The sequence below is a fragment of the Sciurus carolinensis genome, chromosome 1 (genome assembly GCF_902686445.1).
Source record: "Sciurus carolinensis chromosome 1, mSciCar1.2, whole genome shotgun sequence".
Taxonomy (NCBI): domain Eukaryota; kingdom Metazoa; phylum Chordata; class Mammalia; order Rodentia; family Sciuridae; genus Sciurus; species Sciurus carolinensis.
The window spans coordinates 192,472,955-192,490,240 of NC_062213.1; the positions used below are offsets into that span (position 1 = coordinate 192,472,955).

The 17,286-nt window shown below is 53.8% G+C and overlaps 1 protein-coding gene across 3 annotated transcripts; it reads left to right on the plus strand.

The window, feature by feature from the left end:
- The first annotated feature begins 332 nt into the window (after positions 1–332).
- Positions 333–16,955, plus strand: Hmgcl (3-hydroxy-3-methylglutaryl-CoA lyase). Of its 3 annotated transcripts, none has more exons than XM_047519637.1 (9): positions 333–473; positions 4,132–4,215; positions 4,994–5,101; positions 5,811–5,906; positions 7,640–7,788; positions 10,388–10,451; positions 11,746–11,934; positions 14,999–15,124; positions 16,368–16,955. In XM_047519637.1, exons 1-9 carry the CDS (start codon positions 414–416, stop codon positions 16,467–16,469), a joined length of 978 nt encoding a protein of 325 aa, XP_047375593.1. In that variant the 5' UTR covers positions 333–413; the 3' UTR covers positions 16,470–16,955. The 3 variants fall into 3 exon arrangements, with proteins under 3 accessions (XP_047375593.1, XP_047375606.1, XP_047375599.1); XM_047519650.1 differs by lacking the exon at positions 333–473 and adding an exon at positions 481–783; XM_047519643.1 differs by lacking the exon at positions 333–473 and adding an exon at positions 809–827.
- The last annotated feature ends 331 nt before the right edge of the window (positions 16,956–17,286 follow it).

Below are 17,286 nucleotides of genomic sequence, written 5' to 3' on the forward strand. Positions count from 1 at the left end.
ATCAAAGGGTCTGTCTCTTTTTGGAGTTGACTCTTGCATTTGAATCCTGACGATTCAAAGACATTAATGCACGCAAAGAACTCGTAACAGTGTGTGGCACATCGTAATACTGTTGCTCCTCACCTTCAAAGTTAGGATTATACAACCACCTGTGCGAGCCTTATCTCCCCACGCCTCCCAGACTCTAAATCAACGAAGCCAGAGCCCTGATTAAATTTCGTTCCTCTCTAGTTCCTAGAGCCTCGCTCGGCCTGGCGTGGATATGAACAGCTGGTCAGCCGGAAAACCAACGAGGAGCCTGGAGGTGGGGCCGCCGCACGTCACTCCCGAGGCTCCGCCCAAGGGCCACGCCCACCCGGCGGCCGGAGGTCACGTGGGACCCAGCTGGGCGGCTCGGGGGAAGCGGAACCAGGATGGCTACCGTGAGGAAGGCGCTGCCGCGGCGACTGGTGGGCTTGGCGTCCCTCCGGGCTGTAAGTGCCCCGGCCGCGGGGAGCCGCCGGCACCGTGCCGCTCGGGGTCGGGGGCTTGGCCCGTGGCGGCTGCTCTCCGAGGGGCGAAGCGGGACAGCCCCTCCGGCCAGGATCGGGGGGCGGTGGAGCCTCGGACCGCCCGAGTCACCCAGATCCGAGGGTTGCGGGGAAACCGAGGCCCGGAGCAGCACAGCCGCTCGCTCGGCCGTGGAGACCCGCGAGACCGGCCTGCGCCCCGTCCACAGCCCTCGCCGGTGACCCTGGCTCCTTCCTCCCTCGCATCGAGCTTCAGACCTCTCCGTCTCTTCTGGTGAAAAACACGAACACCCTCCAGTCTCGGGTGGGACAAGCAAGGTCACCCTCCCCCACGCCCCTGCATCTCCCGCGCTGGTGGCTTTGAGGGACGCGTAGGGAGCTCTGGGGCCGTGCTTCCCTTGGAACCGTCCTTTGGGCCTGCTGGGTCCTGTGTTTGCGCTCTCCCACGCCCAGCGAGGAGGTAGCCAGTGGTTCTGCCACTTGCGAGGCTGAGTGGGACAGTTCTTTACTCATTCCAAGCCTCCGTTTTCTCATCTGTAACATGACAGACGTCAGGATTGTTTTGGAGATTAGAGAAAATGTAGGCAAAGCGTTCGACGTGGTTCTGGCTCTCCACATGCCTTCAGTGGTAGTATTTCACCTTAGTTTAGAAAGAGTTCTATCAACAGTGGCGGAAAGTACACTCATGGCAGTGGGTCCCTCTCAGAAAACCACTTTCATGTCTTTAACTAGGTCACCCATCTCCACTAGGTGCTCATGGGTAAAAGGAAAAGGGCGTTCCAAATTGGGAGTTAAGAAAAGTAATTAGATGTCGGAAACAATGAGCTTTGAGACAAAAGCAAGAACCTGGTGTAATAGATCTAGGTTCAGGTAGTGCAATTTTGGTAATGTCTCTGAGGCTGTTTCTTCCTCGCTGGAGTTAAGCTACTGATAGTCCCTGTCGTGAGATCCTAATGCCCGTAGCTTGGCCCTGGGTGTTTGATAGTGAGTTTAGATACACCATAGCTCAGGTTGCTGTGGCACAGTACATGTGGTTAGAGGGGATAGCCTCAGCAGGGCTCTACACTCAGCACGAACTGGGTGTTTAACCAGAAGAGTAGACTGATCAGAAGCCTGGTAGCGGCCACTGTGGCTTAGGAGTTCAGAGCATGCGCACAGCCAGGTTCATATACTGTTCAGTGACCAGCTAGCCTTGCGACCTAGGGAAAGTTACTTAATCACTTTGGACCTTGAATTTCTCACAGCAAAATGGAGATAAGACAGACCTTGGATTGTTGACAGATGATGTCAGTTAATGCATTAAAAGGGCCGTTCACAGTGGTGCACACCTGTAATCCCAGCAGCTCAGGAGGCTGAGGCAGGAGGATCCAGAGTTCAAAACCAGCCTCATCAACTTAGCAAGACCCTGTCTCTAAATAAAATACAAAAAGGAGAGGGGCTGGAGACTGTTGTGACTCGGTGATTAGGTGTGTCCCTGGGTTCAATCCCTTGTAAAACAAACAAAAAAACACACACACATTAAGAAAGGCTCTTTTGGTGCCTGGCAAATATTTTTTTTTTGTTTGTTTGTTTTTTTTTTTTTTTTTTTGCGGTACTGGGGATTGAACCCAGGCCCTTGTGCTTACAAGGCAAGCACGCTACCTACTGAGCTATATCCCCAGCCTGCAAATATTGTTTAATAAATGTAAATCGTTCTTATATGAAGAGCTGTTATGGGAAAGGAAGTGAAATTGTGTTTATTCAGTTTCATAAAAGAAACTTGGAAGCAGGTTTATATTCTTGCAGTAATATTTGTGTATTGAACCTCCATGATATCCCCATGTCTTGGAAATCTAGCAGCAATAAAGCGAAGTCCCTGCCTCAGGAAACTTCAGTTCCAGTGGAACAGTAATATGCCAATAGAAGCTGAGCATCTTGTTGGAGGGAGATTCAAGGTGCTGGGACCTTGCAACTTAACGTATTGATTTCCTGCAATTCGGTGGTTTCTCACCTTAGTCTTTAGGAAGCTTTGGCTAAAAACCAAGGTCAGTTGGTTGTCAAGTTCCAGCTGGCTCACAGCAGGGTGTATTTCCTTCTTTAAGGGTCTCAGGTGTTTGGGATCTCTGCAGACTACCTCTCCTCTTACCCCACCGCAGTACATTTCCTAGGTTAAATCTGGTAAAATGCAGTTAACTTGAAGAATTGTATTGAAGAGGAAAGAGGAGAAGCCCGTGTTACTTGGGGCAGATTTTATATAGGAAAGACTCAAGACTTTTAACGCCCCCCCTTTTTTGTACTAGGGATTGAACCCAGGGGCACTCTACCACTGAGCCACATCCCCAGCGCCCCCCAACTTTTGAGGAAGAGTCTCACTAAGTTGTCCGGCCTGGCCTCAAACTTGCAATCTTCTTGCTTCAGTCTCCTGAGTAGCTGGGATTACAAGTGTGCGCCACCACCCCAGTATAAAAACTTTTAAAATATCCTCCTCAGCTGCAGAGGGTGGCATCTCCTTTTGGATCCCTTCTTTCCCTTGTCATGACCCAGTCTGGGATTGTTGCAGAACAGAGCCTACCTGCATATCCCTCCTCCATCACCCAAGGGTCCAGAACAAACTATTCCTCCCCATGTGGTAATGGCCCTCCTCTGGCATAGCCAAGCCCTTCGTGTGTTGATTTCTTGTTTCCATCATTTGAATGTGTACCTGCCTTGTACTGGGCACAATGCCAAACAGTCAGGATGAAGTTGAGGTATGGGCAGACGAGGTCCCTCACCAAGCTTATATTCTGGAGGAAACATCATATTTGCAGTACTTTGAAGGAAACAGGGTCCTGAAATAGGAACTTGAAGTTGAAGGGACTGGCAGCCTTGCAAAGCCTGGTCAGAGGAGGCCTCTGCGGCAGCGATGAGGGAGATGTGAGAATCCCGGCACAGGGCAGCCTGTGTGCAAGAGAAGGCCAGCGGCCTGGAGCGTAGTGACGCCGCCGGGCAGAAGGTGGGAGAATGGATAGTAGGGACAGTGATGAGTTCACCAAGGTCAGCAGGAGCCAAAATCATACAGAGCTTATCTGCCATGAAAAGTAGGGGGAGGGGAGGGCCAGGTTCCACTTAAGCAGCGGGGTCCATGGGATGCCCTCTAACAGGATAGCGAGGACTGGGACAGCCGTCAGGAGAAACTGTAGAAATCTGTTTTGGGGACTGCTGAGAGAACTGTCAGCTGGGCAGCTGGAAACCGGGTTGGAGTTAGGGAAGGGCCTGTCCTGGGAGCTCGAGTCTCTTGCTTATTCCTGTCCTAAAGTGAAATATTTGCCAGGCATGGTGGCACTCACCTGTAATCGAATCGCAAGTTCAAAGCCAGCCTCAGCAGCTTAGCGAGGCCCTAAGTAACTCAGTGAGACCCTGCCTCTAATATAATACAAATAAGGGCTGGAGATGTGGCTCGGTAGTTAAGCACCCCTTGGTTCAGGCCCTGGTGCTAAAAAAAAAAAAAGTGAAATATTCTTTTTGTTCTCAATTCTAAAACAGACCAAATGTGAATTAAACAGCGAGACATACAGATTCTGATCTCAGTATTAGTCAAGAAGGAGCCACGGTGAAATGTGACAATCTCTTCCTTTCTCTTTCTGTTTCCCCTTTTAAACCAAAGGTCAGCACCTCAGCTATGGGCACTTTGCCAAAGCGGGTGAAAATTGTGGAAGTGGGTCCCCGAGACGGCCTACAAAATGAAAAGGTAAAGGTGGAAACCAACTCAAAAAAGTGTTTTCAAGTGTCTGCTTTGAGTATTGTGTATGGTAGGAAGGCTGGGTCACATGGACTTCTCATAAAATGAGCTATTATGAAGTTGCTACTGTAAGAGCATAATAAGTGACTCCAGGGTGTAAAATTGTGTGTGTGTGTGTGTGTGTGTGTGTGTGTGTACATATATGTGTATACAGTATATTTTTATGGAAGAACAAGTTTACATATGTGTGGGAGCGTTTACCTAGAGAAGAATGTAACCTGTCAACACAGTAAACAGAAGACACATGTGACCCTTGAGTGACTAGATGTGCAGGGAGAGGGAGAGAGGAAGAGGTGACTCCCATGCCAGTTGGGAGCTGGAAAGGGAGGGTGTGCTGCTTGGGCGCCCTGTCCCACAGGTCCCAGAGGGTTAGTCATCTGCCCTCTTAGGGTGTGGCACCTTGCTCCCAGCTTGTTTATGACGGGGTCATAACTGAACACACATTTAGTTAAGGAAAATCTGCATGACAGGAAAATACTGTTTCCATGTAAATACTAACTCCTTTTTAGGGGAGAAGCTGTCTCCACCACAGGACGCTCTGTGGAACTTGGACAGGCCTTGGGCCACCTCTTGATGAGGCCTATACATGCATCCGCGTTAGCATTTGGAGGTCGAGATGGTGATGTGCCTGCTGGATCAAAAGCTTCAAACGAGCGGGCATCGTGTGACCAGGCCATTTCCTTAGCAGCTCTGCTCACCCGTCTTCTGCTGTCTCTCTCTGATCTAGAATATCGTTCCTACTCCACTGAAAATCAAGCTGATAGACATGCTTTCCGAAGCAGGACTTCCTGTTGTAGAAGCCACCAGTTTTGTGTCTCCCAAGTGGGTTCCCCAGGTGAGCCCAGCCCCCAGGGAGAGGCCTTTCCAGGCCACATGTGGGACGTTTCCCATCTGCTCTTGAAATGAGTGAAAAGTGGGAGCATAGAGTTCAAGTTCCTGCTTTGAAAGGTCTCAGGAGATTGCCAGCACTGTGGGCCGCAGAAGGTCACGGCCTGGAAGCCTGGCTCAGATTCAGTCTTGGCTCTGCCCTGACCTGCTGGTCACCTCTCTAGGGCTTTCTCTCGTCCAGGTTAGAGATGGTCTCTCAGGTCTCTTCTGACTCTGAAAGTCTAGAACCTTCATGCCTGCCCATGATTTCTGTGTTTGTAAAAGGGGAAGAGTGACGATTCCAGTTTCACAGAGACAGGGAAGTTGCTGAGAAAGACCCTGTTGCCAAGCGAGTGCCAGGTAATGCAGAGAGCAGAGCCCAGTGCCTGGTGCAGACGGTGTTCTCCATATGTGGCAGGTGACTCTGCTACTGCTGGTCCTGTTTGTGTGAAGCAGACAATATTGGCCATTGGAAGAAACTGGGGATGTCACACAAACCTAGGCACCTCCTGTCCCCTCAGCCATCAAACAGATGGTAAAAGCATTGAGGAGATAGCTCTGCAGAAGACTCATGTTCCACAAGTTCTAGAGAAGAGATCGTTGTGCTGAAAGGTTTTTTCTAACCTTTGAGCTCTCTGCCTGCTTGGTGATGACTTAAGGTCTCCTTTGGCCCCTAGATGGCTGACCACACTGAAGTCTTAAAGGGCATTCAGAAGTTTCCTGGCATCAACTATCCAGTTCTGACCCCAAACCTGAAAGGCTTCGAGGCAGCGGTAAGAGGATGGTTTGGTGGGGGGGATCCTGGAATGAGATTGATGGCGTTACTCCCTGTCTTGACTCTTTGCCTCAGTCCCCCATCCTGGGAAGTCCACCAGGACAGCTCATCTCCAGTGGTGATGAGCGCCTTCAGCCCCCGCCCCCGGCAGTCCCGGCCCTGCCACTCACCTCGCTGTGATCTCAGCAAGTCGCCCAGCCTCTCTGAGACTCAGCTCTGCCCATAACCCGGGATAGTGATAGCACCTAGGTTGTGCCAGTTTCAGAAGACAGAGAGCTCATTGCAGAGCAAGAGCTCGACATAAGACAGGCGCTTAGTACACGTTAGCTCTTCTTATTACCCTTTTAGGGAAAGGTAAGCAAGTTCTCCAGGAGAGTTTCAGCAGTAGTTGCTACATCTGCCAGCTAGCTTGTCATTTTACACAGCAGCATTTCTGCATTTAGACAGAAACCTTTCAAGAGTGATGTTTAGGAGCCAGGGGCAGTGGCGCATGCTTGCAATCCAGTGGCTCAGGAGGCTGAGGCAGGAGCATTGCAAGTTTGAGGCCAGCCTCAGCAATTTAGTGAGGTCCTAAGATACTTAGTGAGACCCTGTCTCAAAATTTAAAAAAAAAGGGGGGCTGGGGATGTGGCTCAGTGGTAAAGCACCCCTTGGTTCAATCTGCAAACAAAAAAATAAAAAGAGTGACTTTCAGGGTGGTGATGGCAGCAGTGGTGATTTCCCTGGGGATGTCAAAGTTGGGTTTTTGTGTGTGCGTGTCCCCTTCCCTGCAGTGCTAGAAACTGAACCCAGGGCCTTACTGTGCTGCACTGCCAGCCTGCTCTTCTTAATTGAGATACAATTCACTGTTTCCATTTTCTAGGACTCCTCTGAGAAGCAAATGCAAAATGAGTAACTTAAAACAACAGAAATTTATTTATTCTCTCAAATTCTGGAAGCTAGAAGTCCAAAACCAAGGTGTCAGCAGGACTGGCTTCTTCTGACATAATCTATTCCAGGCTTTTCTCCTGGTCCGGGTGATGCCAGCGATCCTTGGCATTGCTTGGCTTGCGGATCCGTGTGACTCCAGTGTCTGCCTCCGTCCTCAGCGTGGTCTTCTCATCTGTGTCTTCACACGCATTTTCTTTTAAGCATACCAGTCAGCTGGGCGCGGTGGCACACACCTATGATCCCAGTGACTTGGGAGACTGAGGCAGGAGGATCATAAGTTTGAGGCCATTCTCAGAAACTTAGTGAGGCCCTGTCTCAAAAATGAATAAATAAATAAAAAGGGGTGAGGGTATGGTTCAGTGGTAAAGCATCCCTGGGTTCAGTCCCCAGCACCAAAAGAAAAGGACAAAAATGCCCGTCCCATTGGATCAGAGGCGCACCACACTCTAGGAAGCCCTCGTCTTACCTGATTACAGCTGCAGTGACTGTTTCCAAATAAGGTCACATTCTGAGGTACTGGGAGTTAGGACTTCAACACCTCTCTCTCTCTCTCTCTCTCTCTCTCTCTCTCTTTTTTTTTTTTTTTTTTTTTTTTTTTTTGCAGTACTGGGGATCGAACCCAGGGCCTCACACATGCTAGGCAATCGTTCTACCACTGAGCCACAACCCCAGCCCCCAACGTATCTTTTTGAGGGGACACAGTTCGCCCTACACAGTCACATACCGTAAGATCAGATCTTGCCACTCTGTCAGTGTTCCTTGAAGAGGAAAATGCTGAAGGACTTGCCTGGATTTTGGCAGGTGGCTGCAGGTGCCAAGGAAGTGAGCGTCTTCGGCGCAGCCTCCGAGCTCTTCACCAGGAAGAACATCAACTGCTCCCTAGACGAGAGCTTCCAGCGCATGGACGTGGTTTTGAAGGCAGCTCAGGCCACCAATATCCCTGTACGGGGGTAAGTGAGCCATGTGGCCATCTTTTCTCCCTGCCACTCTGGAGTGAGGCTAGGCTCTGACTCCAGCCATCCCCCACCACAGACTCCTGGTCCTGGGTGGGGTAGCCCAAGCGCCACACCAAAGCATCTTTTCCCAAATGAATTTGGTCCAAAGAATCCTGGCAAGTACTTCTCCCAAATTGAAATTTAGGTCAGTTCAGTAGAGGAATCCAGCAGGTGAGGGCAGTAAGTGGGGTTTGCAGGGGTCAGCAAGGCCCTGGCTTCTCTGCCGGCTCTTCCCGCAAGGCCTCTGAATTGCCCAGGCTGCATGCCTAATAGCTGGAGGCCAGCCACTGTATGTGTGAGTCTCCTGAAACTAAGCAATCACCCGGCAAGGAGGGGCCACGTCCACCTTGTAGATGACAGAGGCAAGGATGGGTAGTCTGCTGTAAGGTCACACAGCAGGCCACACTGCAGCCAGAGTGAGCTCTCAGAAGTACACTTCTGGTCACATGACTTCTGATGAAAAACTTTTCCTGCCAGTCGCTGTGGTGCACACCCATAATCCCAGCAGCTCAGGAGGCTGAGGAAGGAAGATCACAAGTTCAAAACCAGCCTCAGCAATTTAGCAAAACCCAAAGCTGGGGGGAGACCCTGTCTCAAAAAAAAGGCGTGGCTGGGTATATGGCTTAGTGGTTAAGCACCCCTGGCTTCAATCCCTGGTGAATGAATGAATGAATGAATGAATAAACTAACGAACAAAGGATCCTTTCAGTGACTGACTGAGTTCCAGAGCCTCACACGTGCTAGGCAAGTACTCTACCATTGAGCTTCATCCCCAGCCCTTTTTGTTTTATTTGAGATGGGGGCTTGCTAAATTGCCCAGGCTGGCCTTGAACTTGGTATCCTCCCGCCTCAGCCACCCGCAGCTCCTGTGGCGGGGATTACAGGCATGCGCCTGACTGAGTTCAGACTTTTTAATGTGGTTTACAGGACCCTGCCTCATTCCATCCCTGCCACTCTTATCGTTCACTGCTCCTTTCTGACCCGAGCCTTCTGTGTGCCATCTCCATTCCACCTGGAACTCTTCCCATCCACACCCCCTCGTGCCTCCCGGCCTTTGCATAGACGCAGAACACTCCTTCCCCTGCTTCTCGGAGTAGTCTTCTATTCAGGTCCTCTGGATGCCAGCTCTCTGAGAAGCTTTTCCTGTCCCTCACTGGGCGTCAGTGGCCGTCCTCCAGGTCCCACAGTACCCTGGATGTCCTCAACCTAGTGTTTAGCCGCTTGTCAAGTCCTCTCCTGCCTCCATCCCATGGACTGTGCTCTCCACCCGGGCATGCCACGTCTCCCTCAGTCCCTGGCCTGCCCTGCCCTCACAGCTCAGGCCTGACACACGGATGGCACTCAGTAACCATCAGGCAGATGGATGGCAAGGAAGCAGGGCCTCAGCCATATCTGCCTAACTCCCAGGCCTATGCTCTTAGTAGCTTTCGGAACATTTCCTTGCTCATCAGTGTTTGGAGAAGTGGGAGAATCAAAATGGAAGAGTGAAAGATCTTCGAGCCTGAAACGATCAATCCAGCAAACATTTATAGAGCCTCTTACTATCCAGAATACTGTGCTCCGCTCTAAAGGTCTCAAAGGCACCGCAGCTCTGACAGGGTGGGTGGGAGTACAGAGTCCACGTCCAAAACCGAGCTCCTCAGCACAGCCTGCAAGGCCGCCATCGGCCCTCTGCCCCGTCTCCGGCCTTGTCTCCACCCTCTTCGCCCCTCGCATTCTGTGCCTCAGCTGTTCTGTCTGCAGCATGCAGGGCTCCTGTCTCTGGAGTGTTCTCCCGCAGACCCTTCCCTTCCCTCGGCTCCAGCTTCATAGCCTTAGAGGTCCTCCTGGCCACGCTGCCCTCTGGCCTCCTCTAGCGGCTCCTGTTGCACTTCCTGTTTCCTTCATAGCACGGAACTGTGTGAGGCTCTCTGGCCAGCCACTTATCCCATCGCCTTTTATCGGCTGTCTCCTGACCTGAAACAAGGTCCAGGAGGGGGAAGACCTTGTGGGTCTTGCTCACTGCTCTGTGCCCAGCATGTAGCACATAGTAGTTCCCTTCGCAAAACTCGGTAGAGTAAGTGAATGAATGAGCACTGGCCTCACTGGAGCAGCTACTGAGGCCAGCCTGCCTGGTCTGACTCACGTCCAGCTCCTGCTGTGACCTTTAGTTTATCCAGTCCTGGTCCCTGCTGAGCACTGGCCCAGCTCCTGTGGCACATGCTTTTCTGCCCCTCCGAAACAGTGAGGCGCTGCTCACTGCCCTCTGGCTCCTCCGCCTTCTCCCACGTGGGCCCTCAGCCACTTCTGCGCCTGGGAGGCCCCTGCAAGCCCTCCTGGACCGTGGGCTTCACAGCCCTCCCGCAGCCACTCTCTACTGCCCCCTCCTGGCACCAGGCCGGGCGACTTCCCTCCATTCCACTCTGGAGCAGCCTTCCATCCAGGCACCTGGCCTCCTGCCCAGCTCCAGGTTCTAACTGTTGGCCAGGGATGAGAGTTACACAGCCATCCTGCCGCCGCCTGCTGGCTGAAGAGCTCAGGGCCACTGATGTCCTTCCTCCCTGTCTTCCCACAGGTACGTCTCCTGTGTGCTTGGATGTCCCTATGAAGGGAAGATCCCCCCGGCTAAAGTAGCTGAGGTGCGTGTGGCAGGACGGGGGTTTCGTGAGGGTTGCCCGCCTCACCTGTCCCCGAGCACATAGGTGCCCCTCGCTACCCTTGGCTGCTAGGTCCCTGCCTTTGGTCCTTCACCCAGCTGCTGAATTCAGCCCTGCCGTGAGCAAAGCCCGTTCCTGCTGCCTGGAGGCGCCCTCCTGGCTGCACCCCCGCCCCATCCTGAAAGCCTCTGATTCAGGCTCCAGTTCAGCCAGTGGACAGGTGATCATTGAGGGGACAACCCCAGGGGGGCCTCACAGGAGTCCCTAGTTTCCTCGTAGTAGGCGAGAGGCCACACCCTGACGTCCTCAGAACAGTAACCACGTCACCACAGAGGAGCACCTGGGTGGGAACTGAATTTGAGCAACCCAAGAGCTTAGTCATTTTAGCCACAAAATTCCTCTGCAGGTTTGTTACTTTCCCACTTTACAGTGGAGGAAACAGACTAAATAACTTGCCACCCAGGTTGCAAATGGTGACACCGGGTCTCAAACCCTACTTATTTTGTCTCCCTACAAAGTCCCCTGTTCCTGCCCAGTGCCACATGGCATCCAGCTCAGAGGGTAACAGTAGCAACTGCTCATGGATAGGGACTGCCATGCCCCCTACTCTAGCCTCCCGTCGCCACCGGCCCTCACCATAGCCCCACGGAGGGCCATCACCTTTGGAGCTGAGAGAAGTAAAGCCCTGGCCGAGGCACACAGCTCACGAGCAGGGAATGGGGACGCTCATCTGGCATCCCGGACCCCGAAGGCCTGCCCCCGTGGCACCCCACCCTCTGGCCACAGCTCTTTGCCTCCCTGAATGCACCAGGTGCAGGGAGCAGGGAGGTGGCACCATGCCTTTACCTGGCAGACCACTGGCGAGCGTCACCTGTCCCTCGCGTCCTTCCTCACCCTGTCCTGCTGTGGCAGCATCTCAAGAGAGACAGGTGGCATCCGGCTTTGCAGCCTCTCTAGGGGTTTGCCTGTGGGCCTCTCAGATAGTCGTGCATCTTCTTGAAGATCGTAGCTAGCATCTCCGAGCCGTGACTCTGCGGATCGTACTGCCTCAGTTTTCCTGATTCCAGCGTCCGGGTCTGACAAGGCGCCCACCCAAGTGGGAGGAACGTGGAGGGCTCCCTGCTCCCGGAGCCTCTGTTCCTGAAGTTGTCAGCAGCATAGGACCCAGTGCCTCAGACACAGGTGTTCTGTCTGCACGGAGGATCCCTGACCCTGAGCCTCAGGACCCCTGACTGCTCGGACTTGGGATCCTCCACATGCCGGCTTGCTTCCCCAGGTCGCCAAGAAGTTGTACTCAATGGGCTGCTATGAGATCTCCCTGGGGGACACCATCGGAGTGGGCACCCCAGGGATCATGAAGGACATGCTGTCTGCTGTCATGCACGAGGTACCTGTGTCTGCCCTGGCTGTCCACTGCCATGACACCTATGGCCAAGCCCTGGCCAACACCTTGATGGCCCTGCAGGTAATCAAAGGCATGTACCCCTTTTCCCAGAGAGCAGGGAGGACTGCTTGGCTTCATGTATTCTTTCAGCGAACACCCACTGATGCCAGTGTGCAAGGTCCAGCCTGGACAGAGTGTGGTGCCCCTGCCCTGAGAGTGCCCACGTCTGTATTGAGGAGACCGTCGAGGGAGTTAGGACATGAAGCTACTGCGTTAGGACAGATGCCAGAAGGGAGCACAGGGTCAGGAAGCCTAGGCCCCCGTCCCAGCGGAGGAAGTCAGATTTGGCAGAGACCCAAGAAGCCTTGAAGAACATGAAGAACTGAGCAACTGGGAAAGGGAAGGGGAACAGCAGCCAGGCAGATCTGCAGAGAAAGACTAAGGTGGGGTTCAGGGAGGCCTCCCCTGTCCCCGTGGCAGCACATGATACTGAAGTAGAGGAGCTGGTAAAGGGACAGGCAGAGGCTGCTCGGAGGGAGTGGGGAGCCTTCGGGGCTATTCCCCAAAATCCATACTGGCGGGGCTGGGTTGTGGCTCAATGGTAGACACTTGCCTAGCCTGTGTGAGGCCCGAGTTAGATTCTCAGCACCGCATATAAATAAAGGTCCATCAACAAACAACTAAAAAATATTAAAAGAAAAAAAAAAAAAAAAAAAGCCATACTGGCCTCAGGCTTAGCTTCCCTTGAAGCTTGCTTTTGGTGAGCTGGCCAGGCAGGGCCTCGCGGCAGGCAGCCCCTAGGGGGAACATTCTCGCGTCTGACACAGGCCGCCCTGCTGCGGCACTGCTCTAGCCTGCCGTGGCTGGGCTGGAGAAGGCCGTCCCCACCACCTACTGTCCTGCTCTCTGGTTACCTGCTGGAGCTTCATGTCTCCAAGCCAGATGATTCTCTTACTTTCTGGGCCTGTTTCCCCAGAATCATGGTTGTTAAGGTTGAGTCTTTGGCCCTGGGGTCCCCTCCCTTTCCCAGCTTGCTGTGACCTCCTGTCCTGGGCCCTTGGGCTCTTCTGAAGCCCTGAGTTGCCTGGCCCTGCAGGTGGGGGAAGATGGCTTCCTGTCTGTGCCCTGACAGGCCAGTAAAAGGGATTTCTGAGGCAAAACTTCATCCTGACTGTGCTAAGGATAGTCTTGCTTTTCTGGCCTTCCGTTTCTTGGTCCCCCATATCCTCAGAGTCGCCTTTTGCAGATTTCTTAGGGAATCAGCTGAGCGTGATTACTGATAGTAGCTTCCTCCACTTTCCTCTTCCGTCCACTACTTCAGAAATCTGTGTGGTGCCTTCTGCACTCTGGCTGCTCTGTGAAGTGCGACTGGACAGTAGGAACAGGACTTGCCCGTCTCTGCCTCCTCAGCACTCACGTGGTGGGGACGGAGGGGAAAGATGAGACGTGCAAACAGATTGGAAAGCTTATTCAGCTGCTAACACCGAACACCGTGTGCAGGCAGACCCTCCTCACGGCATCGGGAATTCAGCCCATGAAGTTGATAGTCCCATGAGACGAGACAGAGAATGAATAGCCAAATAAATATAGAGTTGGCCAGGTGACCGTGAACGCCATGGAGAAAAACACAGCAGGTCATGGGAGCACCAGGTCTTTACAGAGGGGCCCCCTCACCAAGGCAGCTTTGAGAGAACTGAGGGGCATCAGGGAGTGAGCCCGGCCATGTAAATACCGAGGGGTCGGGGGTCCCAGCCTAGGAACAGTAGGTTAGAGACCCCAGGGGATGCTCTTGCTGTCCAGGAACATGAAGGAGGCACAGGGGATCGGCGTGACAGTGGGGAGAAGGTAGACATGAGGCAGAGGAAGGCCCGGTGAGTGGGCCTTGTAGGACATGGGCCCTTTCTGACAGCTGAGTAGCCAAGGCAGAAGGGATGTGAGCCGAGGGGTCCCTCTGGCTGCCCTGGCTGCTGGGTGGGGAACTGACTGTAGAGAGTGGTAGAACCAGAAGACGCCAGTTGGGAACCACAGAAATCTAGGTGAAAGCTAGTGGCAAGGAGCAGGCGGTAGGCGGTGGCGAGGTGACCCAGTGGAGCTATTGAGAGGCCACTGGCTGTGTAAACCCCTGGCCTGGGTGTAAACGTTTGGAGTCTTCGGCACAGAGGCAAAGCGACCTGAGGACCATGCAGTGAGGGCTCCGGCCTTTAGATGGCAGGGAGATGAGGAAGAGCCAGCAAAAATGGGACCAAGGCCCCAGGAGAGGTCAGAGGTTGGAGGAAACCAGGGCACGTGGAGCCCTGGAAGCCATGTAAGAAAGTGGTCAAGAATGAAGAGGAGGGAGACTTGACCTTTGGATCCTGCTACCTGAAGGTCTCCAGTGACCTAGCCTGGAGCTGCTTCCTCGGAAGAACTGACGGTGGGGTGGGGGCACAAAACCCATTTGGAACGGGTTCGAGTGGAGTGACCAGAGATGAGCAGGGACAGCTCTGCTGAGGCATTTTGCTTCGAGGGGAGCCAAAGAAATAGGCTGGGTTCCCAAAGGGGGCCGTAAAAGGCAGATGAGGGCCAGCTGCTTGTGCAAGAACGGCTGCGGAGGGAGGACAAGTTGCGGGAGCCCGAGGGAAGGCTGCTTGGGCTGGCCTGAGCGGGCTGGCCGCCGAGGGTGGCCGTCCCTGCACCGCGGGGCAGTGTCTCTTCTGATGGCAGGTCTCCCTGTGACTAAGGAAGCAGCTGAGCGGGAGGCGCGAGGAGGGGAAGAAAGGGAGCTGTTTGTTACCCAGCAGAGAGGGAAGCCTGTGTGGGAAAGCCTGGTAAACGGCCGGGTCTGAAGTCCCCACGGCGGGAAGGGGTAGGTTAGGGACCTGGAGGGGCCTCTCTGAGGAGGTGGCTCTTAGGCTGAGACCTAAAGGGTAAGAAGGTCAACAGGGAAAGGGAGGACAACGACTCCTGGAAGGGAAACAGGAAGGACAGACTCACATTGTCCCAAGAACTGAATGAAGCCTTTCAGAGGGGTTTTCACTCAACACAATCTGAAGCCAAAGGACAGAATGACTTGAGTCTCAGGCAGTGACCCTGAGAGGCTTGCCAGGGCCAGCTCTGTGGGCTCTGGTGCCCAGTGTGGGCCATGTTTCCCCATCCTTGTTCCCAGATGGGAGTGAATGTCGTGGACTCTTCCGTGGCAGGACTTGGAGGCTGTCCCTATGCACAGGGGGCATCAGGGAACTTGGCCACTGAGGACCTGGTCTACATGCTAACCGGCTTGGGCATTCACACGGTAAGTCCCCTGCCCCCTAGTGGCAACAGCCGTGAACTGACCCGGCACTGCCTGAACCCCAGGTCAGAAGCCAATGGGGCTTTTGTGGGGCTGAGGGCGGAGGGGCCCCGGGTTATGGGTGTTTGGTGAACAAGGCCACAAGCAGGGGCACAAGAAGGCTAGGGGCTCAGAATGTCCTCCACTGTTCAGCTGAGTCCCCAGGGAATAGGGAGAGCGCCCTGAAGCAGGCAGGATCATGACCTGGGAGGAATCAGCCTCTGGGCTTCTGTCTAGTTGTCTGAAAAACGAGGGCAGTAGAATTAGCCCCCAGGGCTCTGCCAGGCTGTGAGGGCCATTGGTGTTGACTGGGAGCCCTAGAGCCTCTGCTTTGAAATCTCATGGAATTTAAAAAACCAGTTCTGCCCGTCACAGGCTGTGTCATTACAGCAAATTATTTCATCTCTCTGAACCTGAGAAATGGGCTGTTGTAAGGATTAAGAAAATGTGTGGAGCATGCACGCCTGTAATCCCAGAAGCTCGGGAGGCCGAGGCAGGAGGATTGCAAGTTCAAAGCCAGCCTCAGCAACTTAGTGAGGCCCTAAGCAACTTAGTGAGACCCCATCTCTAAATAAAATATAAAACGGGCTGGGATGTGGCTCGGTGGTTAGGCACCCCTGGGTTCAGTCCCCAGTACCAATAAAAGGAAAATGCTCTGCGGGGGCGGAGCTTGCTCAGCATGTGTGAGCCTGCATCTACCCCAGTACTGGCGCCCCCAAGACCAAGTAGAAGGCCTGCACGCAGCTGAGCTCACAGTACACATGAGCAAATGACAGCTACTGTGGCAGGCACAGTGGCCCACGCCTGTGATCCCAGTCACTCTGGGACCGAGGCAGGAGGATCGCAAGTTTAAAAAAAATAAATAAAACAAAAACAACTATTGTTACCAACCGGTCTCTGCCAGCCTGGTCCCGTTGGCTGGCCCTCTGCCCCTCTGCCTCACAGCCCTTACTTCAATATGCTAGGCAAGGCCCTGTGCCGGGCCCTGGAGATGGAGACAGCAAAGCTGATGGGGTCCCTTTCCTGGTGGTGACACCAAAAGCCGTTGTGCGGGACAGTCACAGGGGTGACCCCAGATGGCACCCCACATCAGGAAGGAGCCTGTTTGCCATCCCCTGTGCCCTCGAAGCTTGCAGTCTTAAGTCTGCCTCCCTGGGTACTGAGGCTCTGCCGTGACTCACTGCATCCTCTGATTTGTTTCTCAAAGGGTGTGAACCTTCAGAAGCTCCTGGAAGCTGGAGACTTTATCTGTCAAGTCCTGAACAGAAAAACCAGCTCCAAAGTGGCACAAGCTAGCTGTAAACTCTGAACCCCCGGGGACTGCGGGGAAGCAGGCGCAGACATGGATGATTCCTGGGCGGGCGGGAATGGACAAGAAAATGAAAGACAGGAGAGGGCCTCACACCAGCTCCGCACACAGGTCTGCCAGCCCGCCCTGCCGGACCTGAGTAGGAGCCAGTGGCCTTGGGGAAGGAACAGCTCCCTTCAGTGTGGACCCAGTGGCCCAGGAGTCAAGAGCCTGAGGTCACATGGAACCTACTGAGATGATCCTTAAGTCTCATTCTGGGTGCACTTGCCAGCTGGCCAGTCATGGGGCTCCATCCTACCACAGCCTTGGGGCGTTGCTCTCTGCCTTCTTAGGGCAAGGGGTGGGGAGTTCTCCTCAAAGCTAGCAGAGAGGTGAGGTTGAGCTACTGTGGGGGCCATCTGCTGACTCCATCGTCCCTGGAAAGTCTTCACTCTGAACATGATTTTTGAAACAAGCTTATGTAATTAAAGGTTTAATTTTCCAATATTCGTTTGTGCCGCTCTGTGTATTGGAGTGGAGGAATTAATCTCTCCACACAGCACACCCTGCGGGGAATGCAGACTTTATTATCTCAGGATTTCCTTCATTGCCCCACCTGAGCCCCCTGTGGCTGGAAACCGGGCTTTGGGCCCCGCAGGGGCTGTTTTCTGAGGCTGTGTCTTTGTGCCCCGGGCTGCTGTGCAAGCTCCCCTGAAGGCAGCAGGCCACTTGCTCCTGGGCCTGGCCAGGCTGCTGAAGGCCCGAGGCAGTCTGGGAGCACCGGCCTCGGGCTCTGCGGGCAGGCCCAGGGACTTCGCGGGGGTGGGGACAGCTGCGC

Excerpts from the sequence above, each read along its gene's own strand:
- Hmgcl (XM_047519637.1), top strand. The coding sequence starts at position 414 with ATGGCTACCGTGAGGAAGGCGCTGCCGCGGCGACTGGTGGGCTTGGCG. Across the intron at positions 5,102-5,810 it reads CTCCCAAGTGGGTTCCCCAG|ATGGCTGACCACACTGAAGT; the intron begins GTGAGCCCAGCC and ends TTTGGCCCCTAG. Across the intron at positions 15,125-16,367 it reads CCGGCTTGGGCATTCACACG|GGTGTGAACCTTCAGAAGCT; the intron begins GTAAGTCCCCTG and ends TGTTTCTCAAAG.